This window comes from Pristiophorus japonicus, chromosome 1, assembly GCF_044704955.1.
Source record: "Pristiophorus japonicus isolate sPriJap1 chromosome 1, sPriJap1.hap1, whole genome shotgun sequence".
Classification (NCBI taxonomy): domain Eukaryota; kingdom Metazoa; phylum Chordata; class Chondrichthyes; family Pristiophoridae; genus Pristiophorus; species Pristiophorus japonicus.
Genome location: NC_091977.1, coordinates 327,318,591 through 327,331,328, shown reverse-complemented (window position 1 = coordinate 327,331,328; position 12,738 = coordinate 327,318,591). Strand labels below are relative to the sequence as shown.

At 50.7% G+C, this 12,738-nt stretch overlaps 1 protein-coding gene across 2 annotated transcripts in view; it reads right to left on the bottom strand.

The window, feature by feature from the left end:
- Nucleotides 1-12,738, bottom strand: part of LOC139255984 (angiopoietin-1-like) — a 340,138-nt gene that overhangs the window by 13,193 nt on the left and 314,207 nt on the right. For both annotated transcript variants that reach the window (XM_070874122.1, XM_070874093.1), the window contains one exon: nt 11,951-12,081. In XM_070874122.1, coding sequence (XP_070730223.1) covers nt 11,951-12,081 — 131 coding nt within the window. The remainder of the gene's footprint in view (nt 1-11,950; nt 12,082-12,738) is intronic.

Here is a 12,738-nt window from a genome sequence, read left to right as displayed (position 1 = left end):
GGAAGATCCTGCCATCTTAAGGCTGTGTGTGTTTCTGTTAGTTCCCTGAAAATATCACAGGCAGAGTTGGCTAAAGTGGACTGGGAAAATAGATTAAAGTATGGGACGGTTGATGAGCAGTGGCAGACATTTAAGGAGATATTCCATAATTCGCAACATAAATATATCCCAATGAGAAGGAAAGACTGTAAGAGAGTGACCATCTGTGGCTAACTAAGAAAATAAGGGAGGGTATCAAATTGAAAACAAGGGCATACAATGTGGCCAAAACGAGTGGGAGGCCAGAGGATTGGGAAACCTTTAAAAGCCAGCAAAGAACGACTAAAAAAATGATAAAGAGACGGAAGATAAATTATGAGAGTAAACTAGCATGAAATATAAAAGCAGATAGTAAGAGTTTCTACAGATATATAAAAAGGAAAAAAGTAACTAAAATAAATGTTGGTCCCCTAGAGGATGAGACTGGGGAACTAATAATGGGGAACAGGGAAATGGCAGTGACGTTGAACAAATATTTTGTATAGGTCTTCATGGAAGAAGACCTTAAAAACATCCCAATAGTGGATAATCAGGGGCTACAGAGAGGGAGGGATAGCATCACTATCACTAATGAAGTAGTACTCGGTAAAATAATGGGACTAAAGGTGGACAAGTCCCCTGGACCTGATGGCTTACATCCTAGGGTCTAAAAAGAGGTGGCTGCAGTGATAGTGGATGCATTGGTTGTAATTCACCAATATTCCCTGGATTCTGGAGTGGTCCCAGCGATTGGAAAACCCCAAATGTAACGCCTCTATTTGAAAAAGGAGGCAGACAAAAAGCAGGAAACTATAGATTAGTTAGCCTAACATCTGTCATTGGCACAGTCTAAGTCTGTCACTCAGAACTCCTTCACGGCAAACGAGCCATAGGTGGGCAGCAGAAACGTTACAAGGACAGCCTCAAAGCCTCCCTGATAAAGTGCAACATCCCCACTGACACCTGGGAGTCCCTGACCAAAGACCGCCCTAAGTGGAGGAAGTGCATCCGGGAGGGCGCTGAGCACCTCGAGTCTTATCGCCGAGAGCATGCAGAAATCAAGCGCAGGCAGCGGAAAGAGCATGTGGCAAATCTGTCCCACCCACCCCTTCCCTCAACGACTATCTGTCCCTCCTGTGATAGGGACTGTGGTTCTCGTATTGGACTGTTCAGTCCGCTAAGGACTCATTTTTAGAGTGGAAGCAAGTCTTCCTCGTTTCCGAGGGACTGCCTATGATGATGATGATGATGCTACATTCTGGGGTCTTAAAAGAAGTGACTGCAGAGATAGTGGATACATTGGTTGTAATCTACCAAAATTCCCTGGATTCTGAGGCGGTCCCAGCGGATTGGAAAACCGCAAGTGTAACACCACTATTTAAAAAAGGAGGCAGACAAAAAGCAGGAAACTATAGAACAGTTAGACTAACATCTGTTGTTGGAAAAATGCTGAAGACCATTATTAGGGAAGCAGCAGCGGAACATTTGGAAAAGCATAATTCAATCAAACAGAGCCAACATGGTTTTGTGAAAGGGAAATCATGTTTGACAAATTTGCTGGAGTTCTTTGAGAATGTAACGAGCAGGGTAGATAAGGAGGAACCAGTGGATGTGGTGTATTTGGATTTCCAGAAGGCATTCGATAAGGTGCCACATAAAAGGTTAATGCACAAGATAAATGTTCACGGGGTTGGGGGTAATATATTAGCATGGACAGAGGATTGGCTAACTAACAGAAAACAGAGAGTCGGGATAAATGGGTCATTTTCCGGTTGGCAAACAGTGACTAGTGGGGTGCAGCAGGGTTCGGTGCTGGGTCCTCAACTATTTACAATCTATATTAATGACTTGGATGAAAGGACCGAGTGTAATGTAGCCAAGTTTGCTGGTGATACAAAGATGGTGGGGAAGCAAACTGTGAGGAGGACACAAAAAATCTGCAGAGGGATATAGACAGGCTAAGTGAATGTGCAAAAATCTGGCAGATGGAGTATAATGTGAGAAACTGTGAGGTTATCCACTTTTGCAGAAAAAATAGAAAAGCAAATTACAATTTAAATGGAGAAAAATTGCAAAGTGTTGCAGTACAGAGGGACCTGGGGGTCCTTGTGCATGAAACACAAAAAGTTAGTATGCAGGTACAGCAAGCAATCAGGAAGGCAAATGGAATGTTTGCCTTTATTGCAAGGGGGAGAGAGTATAAGAACATAAGAAATAGGAACAGGAGTAGGCCATGCGGTCCCTCGAGCCTGCTCCGCCATTCAATAAGATCATGGCTGATCTGATCATGGATTCAGTTCCACTTCCCCGCCCGCTCCCCATAACCCCTTATCCCCTTATCGTTTAAGAAACTGTCTATTTCTGTCTCAAATTTATTCAATGTCCCAGCTTCCACAGCTCTCTGAGGCAGCGAATTCCACAGATTTATAACCCTCTAAGAGAAGAAATTTCTCCTCATCTCAGTTTTTAATGGGCGGCCCCTTATTCTAAGATCATGCCCTCTAGTTCTAGTCTCCCTCTATCAGTGGAAACATCCTCTCTGCATCCACCTGGTCAAGCCCCCTCATAATCTTATACGTTTTGATAAAATCACCTCTCATTCTTCTGAATTCCAATGAGTAGAGGCCCAACCTACTCAACCCCTCATCCCCGGAATCAACCTAGTGAACCTTCTCTGAACTGCCTCCAAAGCAAGTATACCCTTTCGTAAATATGGAAACCAAAACTGCACGCAGTATTCCAGGGTGGCCTCACCAATACCTTGTATAGCTGTTGCAAGACTTACCTGTTTTTATTCTCCATCCCCTTTGCAATAAAGGTCAAGATACTATTGGCCTTCCTGATCATTTGCTGTCCCTGCATATTATACTTTTCTGTTTCATGCACAAGTAACCCCAGGTCCCTCACTACTGCGGCACTTTGCAATCTTTCTCCATTTAAATAATAACTTGTTCTTTGATTTTTTTCTGCCAAGGTGCATGACCTCACACTTTCCAACATTATATTCCATCTGCCAAATTTTTGCCCACTCACTTAGCCTGTCCATGTCCTTTTGCAGATTTTTTGTGTCCTCCTCACACATTGCTTTTTCTCCCATCTTTGTATTGTCAGCAAACTTGGCTACGTTACACTCGGTCCCTTCTTCCAAGTCATTAATATAGATTGTAAATAGTTGGGGTCCCAGCACTGATCCCTGTGGCACCCCACTTGTTACTGGTTGCCAACCAGAGAATGAACCATTTATCCTGACTCTCTGTTCTCTGTTAGTTAGCCAATCCTCTATCCATGCTAATATATTACCTCCAACCCCGTGAACTTTTATCTTGTGCAGTAACCTTTTATGTGGCACCTTGTCAAATGCCTTCTGGAAGTCCAAATGCACCACATCCACTGGTTTCCCTTTATCCACCCTGTTTGCTACATCCTCAAAGAACTCCAGCAAATTTGTAAAAGCAGAGAAGTCCTGCTACAACTGTACAGGGTGCTGTTAAGGTCACACCTAGAGTACTTCGTATTTAAGGAAGGATAAACTTGTATTGGAGACTGTCCAGAGAAGGTTCACTAGGTTGATTCTGGAGATCAGGTGGTTGACTTATGAAGACAGGTTGAGTAGGTTGGGCCTATACTCATTGGAGTTCAGAAGAATGAGAGGTGATCTTATTGAAACTTATAAGATAATGAGGGGGCTCGACAAGGTGGATGAAAAAGGATATTTCCACTCATAAGGGAAACTAAAACTAGGGGGCATAGTCTCAGAATAAGGGGCCGCCGATTCAAAACTGAGATGAGGAGGAGTTTTTTCTCTCAGAGGGTTGTAAATCTATGGAATTCTCTGCCCCAGAGAGCTGTGGAGCCTGGGTCATTGAATATATTTAAGGCGGAGATAGACAGATTTTTGAGCGATAAGGGAGTAAAGGGTTATGGGGAGCGGGCAGGGAAGTGGAGCTGAGTCCATGATCAGATCAGCCATGATCTTATTGAATGGTGGAGCAGGCTCGATGGGCCAAATGACCTAAGCCTGCTCCTATTTCTTATGTTCTTAAGCTGAAGTGTTTACATGAAATTCCCCATAATCACACACACCAATTATTGTAGACCAGAGTCTACAATATCTCAAAATGATAAAATTGTGTCATATTTAGTACGTGGTGATGGGTTAAATTGATTAATTACAGATTTACATTCTAAGCAGAATGAAATTGGAACATATTCATTGGATTTTATCAACTACACAACTTGTTAAAACAATGGATTTCTTCCAGAGAATAAGTTCTGCACACAAAGCGTGATCTAAACATGTCTTTACATAGAATTACATCGTATTGACAGCACAGAAACAGGACATTCAGTCCAACTAGTCTGTGCTGGTGTTTATACTGCATGTGAGCCTCCTCCCATTCTATCTCCCTCATCTCAGCCTTTCAGCAAATCTTCCTATTCCCTTTTCTCTCATATACTCGTCTAGTTTCCTTTTGAAAGCATCTATACTATTCACCTCAACCACTTCCTGTGGTAGCGAGTTCCACATTCTCTTGTTAAAGAAGTTTCTCTTGAATTCCCTATTGGATTTATTAGTGACTATGTTATATTTATGATTCTTAGTCTTGGTCTCCCCCCACAAGAGGAATTGACTTTGGGGTAGGGTGCAGTTAGCAAAAGAATTGCAACTGTCTAAGGAACAGCTGGAGGCTGTGCTGTTTTTTTTAACTCAATGGATGAACTTGGAGGGGACACCTGGTCATTCTCATCCATAATCTAACTCATATCTAGACATTTCCATGGTTCATTAAAATCTACCTCTCTGACCAAGCTTTTGATCACCTGTCCCAATATCTCCTTATGTGGCTCGATGAGAAACTTTGTTTGACAATGCTCCTGTGAAGCACCTTGAGATGTTTTATTATGTTAAAGGCGCTATATAAATGCAAGTTGTTGCTTAAATTGAGTTAATTAAATTTGAAATCGAGTTCCAAGCATAAATCCAGCAGTTACCTTCATTCCAGCCAACAATTCAGAAGGACCTTTGGAATGTTTTACTATGTTCAAGGCACTATATAAATACAAGGGGGCCAAAAATTCATCCACAGCTACCATTTTTGTTCTGTTCTGGCCGCCGCATCCTGCGAAATTTAGCTCTTTGTCTTTTTGTTCCCGAGTGGGGCGGAATTTGGTCATAATGGGGGCGGAAGTGGGGACGGGACGGACTGACCATCATTAGCAGGGTGGAAGTGGGGACGGGACGGACTGACCATCATTAGCAGGGTGGAAGTGGGGGCGGGACGGAGTAACCGAGGTTGTCAGCCATCAGCACCGGGCCAATGATGTCATCGCGTTGGCGCGTCACCACGTCTCTCCCCTTCACTTAAAGGGGAGAGCCGCTGTGAACTCTGCGTTTATTTTAGTTAGGTCCACTTTGCCACCAGGGAGGGTTTCGCCTGGGTCAGCGGCCAGCACCCAAGAAGGGGTATCAGGCTGCCTGTTGGCGCCGGTCACACCCGGGGGTACAATAAAAAATAAAATGGCATTGTTGGCAGCGCCACCTCCCCTTTAAGAGCGGCCATGCCGCTGACCAACAAGGATTGCACCGACAGAAAAAGCTGTCAGGGGCACCGAACGGCAGCCAGAAGACTTGTACAGCTGAATTTCGCTTCTGGGGTGGGACTTCAGTGGTGCACGCTCTGATGATGCAGTTTGGAGGCTTCAGCAGCAGTAGGGCAGAAGTGTGGGGAACGGGGCACACCTCCACACCACTGCAAAAAGCCCCAAGGTGAATTTAGTGAGTGCCAGCCAGTCCGCCACAAGTCGGCGGCCATTCATCAGCGCCCCATGGCCGCCGCCATCAGGCAGCCAGAGACCTTATCGGGAGGCTGCATTTCAACCCCAAGATGTTGTTGTTGTTGATATAAAGCTGAATGGCTGAAGAACTCCCCTTGTAGATGTTGTGCATCTGTAAAGCATGCACTCCCATGTTCCGCCACCAGGGAGCGCATCCCCTGAAGTCCCAAGGGATCCCAGCATCCCTTGGGAGCACTGTATATAAGCCGGCCCCTAAAGCCTGTTCCTCACTCTGGAGTGTCTTAATAAAGACTGAGGTCACTGTTACTTTAACCTCCCTGTGTGCAGTCTCATCTGTGTTAGGAACACAATAGTAGCTTATTGGAGAAATGGTGCAATATCGTGCCATAAAGTTACATATTGGGGTAGTTAAGTTTGCTGATGATACAAAGATGGGTGGGAAAGCAAGTTGTGAGGAGGACACAAAAAATCTGCAAAGCGATATAGACAGGCTAAGTGAGTGGGCAAACATTTGGCAGATGGAGTATAATGTGGGAAAATGTGAGGTCATCCACTTTGGCAGGAAAAATAAAAAAGCAAATTATTATTTAAATGGAGAAAAATTACAAAGTGCTGCAGTACAGAGGGACCTGGGGGTCCTTGTGCATGTAACACAAAAAGTTAGTATGCAGGTACAACAAGTGATCAGGAAGGCAAATGGAATGTTGGCCTTTATTGCAAGGGGGATACAGGAGAAAAGCAGAGAAGTCCTGCTATAACTGTACAGGGTATTGGTGAGGCCACACCTGGAGTACTGCGTACAGTTTGGGTCTCCTTATTTAAGGAGGGATATACGGGTTAAATCGCCCTTATCCGGCACCCTCGGGATCTGGCCTATGCCGATAGGGTTGTAAATCTGTGAAATTCTCTGCCCCAGAGAGCTGTGGAGGCTGGGTCATTGGACATATTTAAGGTGGAGTTTAACAGATGTTTGAGCGATAAGGAAGTCAAGGGTTATGGGGAGTAAAGGGTTATGGGGAGTAAAGGGTTATGAGGAGTAAAGAGTTATGGGGAGCGGGCAGGGAAGTGGAGCTGGGCTGGGCCCAGGATCAGATCAGCCATGATCTCATTAAATGGCGGAGCAGGCTCGAGGGGCCAAATGGCCTACTCCTGCTCCTATTCAGCGAAAATAGTGTGGGTTAAGGTGGTGTAAGGGGCGGGGTTCCTGACATAATCCAGTCCCCCCACCATCTTAACTAACCTTAATTCAGGCACAGAAGGGCCACCCGTTCCCGGCAGACAGGGGCCTACTTTACATTGGGGTTGCAACCGCATTTGAACGTGAGACTGATGCGACAGGTGACTCGGGGGGAGGGGGGGGGAGTCACAAAGCAGGACTGATCCCGACTGGTGACCCGGGGGGGGGAGGCGCAGAGGGGGACTGATCCCGACTGGTGAACAATGGGGAAGGGAGGCACAGAGGGGGACTAATCCCGACTGGTGACCCGGGGGGGGGGGAGGCGCAGAGGGGGACTGATCCCGACTGGTGAACAATGGAGAGGGGAGGCACAGAGGGGGACTAATCCCAACTGGTGACCCGGGTGGGGGGGGGGGGGGGAGGCACAGAGGGGGACTAATCCCGACTGGTGAACAATGGAGAGGGGAGGCACAGAGGGGGACTGATCCCGACTGGTGAACAATGGAGAGGGGAGGTGCAGAGGGGGACTGATCCCGACTGGTGAACAATGGAGAGGGGAGGCGCAGAGGGGGACTGATCCCGACTGGTGAACAATGGGGAGGGGAGGCACAGAGGGGGACTGATCCCGACTGGTGAACAATGGAGAGGGGAGGCACAGAGGGGGACTGATCCCGACTGGTGAACAATGGGGAGGGGAGGCACAAGGGGGACTGATCCCGACTGGTGAACAATGGGGAGGGGAGGCACAGAGGGGGACTGATCCCAACTGGTGAACAATGGAGAGGGGAGGCGCAGAGGGGGACTGATCCCGACTGGTGAACAATGGGGAGGGGAGGCACAGAGGGGGACTGATCCCGACTGGTGAACAATGGAGAGGGGAGGCACAGAGGGGGACTGATCCCGACTGGTGAACAATGACGAGGGGAGGCACAGAGGGGGACTGATCCCGACTGGTGAACAATGGAGAGGGGAGGCGCAGAGGGGGACTGATCCCGACTGGTGAACAATGGAGAGGGGAGGCGCAGAGGGAGACTGATCCCGACTGGTGAACAATGGGGAGGGGAGGTGCAGAGGGAGACTGATCCCGACTGGTGACCCGGGGGGGGGGGGGAGGCACAGAGGGGGACTGATCCCGACTGGTGACCCGGGGGGGGGGGGGGGAGGCACAGAGGGGGACTGATCCCGACTGGTGACCCGGGGGGGGGGGAGGCACAGAGGGGGACTGATCCCGACTGGTGACCCAGTGGGGGGAGGTGCAGAGGGGGACTGATCCCGACTGGTGACCCGGGGGGGGGGGGGGGAGGCACAGAGCAGGACTGATCCCGACTGGTGACCCGGGGGGGGAGGCACAGAGGGGGACTGATCCCGACTGGTGACCCGGGGTGGGGGGGGAGGCACAGAGGGGGACTGATCCCGACTGGTGACCCGGGGGGGGGGGGGGGAGGCACAGAGGGGGACTGATCCCGACTGGTGACCCGGGGGGGGGAGGCGCAGAGGGGGACTGATCCCGACTGGTGAACAATGGAGAGGGGAGGCACAGAGGGGGACTGATCCCGACTGGTGAACAATGGAGAGGGGAGGCGCAGAGCGGGACTGATCCCGACTGGTGACCCGGGGGGGGGAGGCGCAGAGGGGGACTGATCCCGACTGGTGAACAATGGAGAGGGGAGGCACAGAGGGGGACTGATCCCGACTGGTGAACAATGGAGAGGGGAGGCACAGAGGGGGACTGATCCCGACTGGTGAACAATGGGGAGGGGAGGCACAGAGGGGGACTGATCCCGACTGGTGAACAATGGAGAGGGGAGGCGCAGAGGGGGACTGATCCCGACTGGTGAACAATGGGGAGGGGAGGCACAGAGGGGGACTGATCCCGACTGGTGAACAATGGGGAGGGGAGGCACAGAGGGGGACTGATCCCGACTGGTGAACAATGGAGAGGGGAGGCGCAGAGGGGGACTGATCCCGACTGGTGAACAATGGGGAGGGGAGGCACAGAGGGGGACTGATCCCGACTGGTGAACAATGGGGAGGGGAGGCACAGAGGGGGACTGATCCCGACTGGTGAACAATGGGGAGGGGAGGCACAGAGGGGGACTGATCCCGACTGGTGACCCGGGGGGAGGGGGGGGAGGCACAGAGGGGGACTGAACCCGACTGGTGACCCGGGGGGGGGGGAGGCACAGAGGGGGACTGATCCCGACTGGTGACCCGGGGGGGGGGGGGAGGCACAGAGGGGGACTGATCCCGACTGGTGACCCGGGGGGGGGTGGGGGAGGCACAGAGGGGGACTGATCCCGACTGGTGAACAATGGGGAGGGAAGGCACAGAGGGGGACTAATCCCGACTGGTGACCCGGGGGGGGGGGGGAGGCACAGAGGGGGACTGAACCCGACTGGTGACCCGGGGGGGGGGGGGGAGGCACAGAGGGGGACTGATCCCGACTGGTGAACAATGGGGAGGGGAGGCACAGAGGGGGACTGATCCCGACTGGTGACCCGGGGGGAGGGGGGGGGAGGCACAGAGGGGGACTGATCCCGACTGGTGACCCGGGGGGTGGGGGGGGAGGCACAGAGCAGGACTGATCCCGACTGGTGACCCGGTGGGGGGAGGCGCAGAGGGGGACTGATCCCGACTGGTGACCCGGGGTGGGGGGGAGGCACAGAGGGGGACTGATCCCGACTGGTGACCCGGGGGGGGGGAGGCACAGAGGGGGACTGATCCCGACTGGCGACCCGGGGGGGGGGAGGCACAGAGGGGGACTGATCCCGACTGGCGACCCGGGGGGGGGGCGGGAGGCACAGAGGGGGACTGATCCCGACTGGTGACCCGGGGGGGGGAGGCGCAGAGGGGGACTGATCTCGACTGGTGAACAATGGAGAGGGGAGGCACAGAGGGGGACTGATCCCGACTGGTGAACAATGGGGAGGGGAGGCACAGAGGGGGACTGATCCCGACTGGTGAACAATGGAGAGGGGAGGCGCAGAGGGGGACTGATCCCGACTGGTGAACAATGGGGAGGGGAGGCGCAGAGGGGGACTGATCCCGACTGGTGAACAATGGGGAGGGAAGGCACAGAGGGGGACTAATCCCGACTGGTGAACAATGGGGAGGGGAGGCACAGAGGGGGACTGATCCCGACTGGTGAACAATGGGGAGGGGAGGCACAGAGGGGGACTAATCCCGACTGGTGAACAATGGAGAGGGGAGGCGCAGAGGTGGACTGATCCCGACTGGTGACCCGGGGTGGGGGGGGGGAGGTGCAGAGGGGGACTGATCCCGACTGGTGAACAATGGAGAGGGGAGGCGCAGAGGGGGACTGATCCCGACTGGTGACCCGGGGGGGGGCGGGGGGGAGGCACAGAGGGGGACTGATCCTGACTGGTGACCCGGGGGGGGGGAGGCACAGAGGGGGACTGATCCCGACTGGTGACCCGGGGGGGGGGGGGGAGGCACAGAGGGGGACTGATCCCGACTGGTGACCCGGGGGGGGGGAGGCACAGAGCAGCCAAGGTGAGTCTAAAAATGTTACTTTTCTGTGTAATCCTTATTCTAGATATATTAACAAAATGTCCCTTTCATGATTCTCTTATCATTTGTAAAAGAACACCAGCAGCTATTTTTAGCACACACTGGAAATGATTTTGCATGCGTGTGCGTGGTGCATACATGTGTGTGTGTGTGTACGTGAGCGCTTGTGTGAGTGCATGTGTGTGAGTGCCTGTGTGTGTGTGTGCACGTATGTATGTGTGTGTGCATGTGTGAGTGCCAGTGTGTGCATGCTCGTGTGTGCACGCAAGTATGAGTGAGTGAGTGCGTGTGTGCGTGTGAGTGCTTGATACTGCCAACTCGTGAAGTCTTGTTTAAAAACGGAATGTCTGTCAAAATGTGTGTGTGTGTGTGTGCGTGTGTGGGCGTGCATTTGGTGTGGGTATGTGAGTGTGTGCAAGTGCATGTATGTGCATGTGCTTGTGGCGTGTGTGTGTGTGCATGCGTGTGCGTGCATGTGCATGCGAGGAGCATGTGTGTGCATGCGTGAGCCTGTGTGTGTGCGCACGTGCGTGGATGTGCTTCATGTGCGTGTGCAAGAGTGTGCAGCCCGTGAGTGCTTGGGTGTCCATGTTTCTGTGTGCGTACGGATAGCAAAATGCCTGTGTGTCAGTTCAGTAAAAGCAAAACAAACAGTTGTCAGGACAACAAATCTATCAAAACTGCCATTGTTGGTATTTTGACAGACATTCCGTTTTTAAACAAGACTTCACGAGTTGGCAGTATTAATTACTCTGGACACACACAGTTACCCCCTACAAAGTCTTTCTGTTTTCATATTGGTATGGTAGAGTGGTGGTTATGTGGACTAATTATCCAGGGAACGTGAGTTAAAATCCCAACATGGGTAGTTTCAGTATTTGAATTCATTTAAAAAAATCTGGAAATAAAAAGCTGGTGTCAGTAAAAGTGACCATGAAGCTGTCGGATTGTCGTAAATACCCAACTGGTTCACTAATGTCCATTCGGGAAGGAAACCTGCCGTCCTTACCCGGTCTGGCCTATATGTGACTCCAGTCCCACACCAACACAGTTATGCCCCCTTGTTGTGGATTCCTCCACCAGAGGAAATAGTTTCTCTCTATCTACCCGATCAAATCCTTTAATCATTTTAAACACCGCAATTAGATCACATCTTAATCTTCTAAACTCAAGCGAATATTCCAACTAATCTATGCAACTTATACAAGCTCAGTCTTTGCACATCAATGCTACAAGCCCAGTCTATACACATCAACGCATGTCAAGGACCGACTTTGGACATCACCCGCAGTCCCTGCCAAATCCAGCAGTTTATCGTCAATCAAGTGCAAATTCCAACCATCAAAACTTTGCTCAATGCCAGGCCCTTGAGCCAGACATGAGGATTAACACAAAAAAATTGCAATTAACTGACGTCAACTCCCTTACCTCCCGTTAACATCTGAGCACACTTGCAGATGCAATTGTCGTGATCCAGGTCTTTGGTGCTGAAATCTGCTCCATGTAAAACCAAGCTGCTCTGTCTCCCCGCCGTGCCACTGTAGCCTTTCAGAAAGATCCTGGGAGGCAACAAGAGCGGAATGAGCGGAGTCTGAATTATATTATTGTCAGAGAACTATATCAAATATAGGAAACAATGTACTGTCAGTGTGCGGAGAAAGAAAGAAGAGAGAAAGAATGAAAGAAAAAAGAAGGGAGAAAGAAAGAGATAGAAAGAAAGGAAGGAAAGAAGGAAAGACATCCCAGCCACTGAAGCACACAGCAAGTTCCCAGAAACAGCAAGGTGATAATGACCAGATAATCTGTTTTATTTGGTGATGTTGGTTAAGCAAGAAATATTGGCCAGAACACCGGTGAGAACCCTCCTTCACTTCTTCAAAATAGGGTCATGGGATCTTTTACATCCACCTGAGAGAGCAGGCGGGGCCTCAGTTTAACGTCTCATCTGACAATTCAGCACATCCTGAGTACTGCACTGGGACTGTCGGCTTAGAGTGTGTGCTGAAGTCTCTGGAGTGGGACTTGAACCCACGACCTTCTGAGGCAAGAATGCTACCTACACCCAAAATTCAGAGATAAAGAGAAAAGGGCATGTTTGAACATCTTTCTATAATCCTGCCTATTCTTAGCCTGCTTCCGGCTCGTGTTTCTGTTCAGTTCTACCGTACGAAACCTTTACTTTTTAGTGGAACGTGGTCCATTTGTACAGCTTGTGC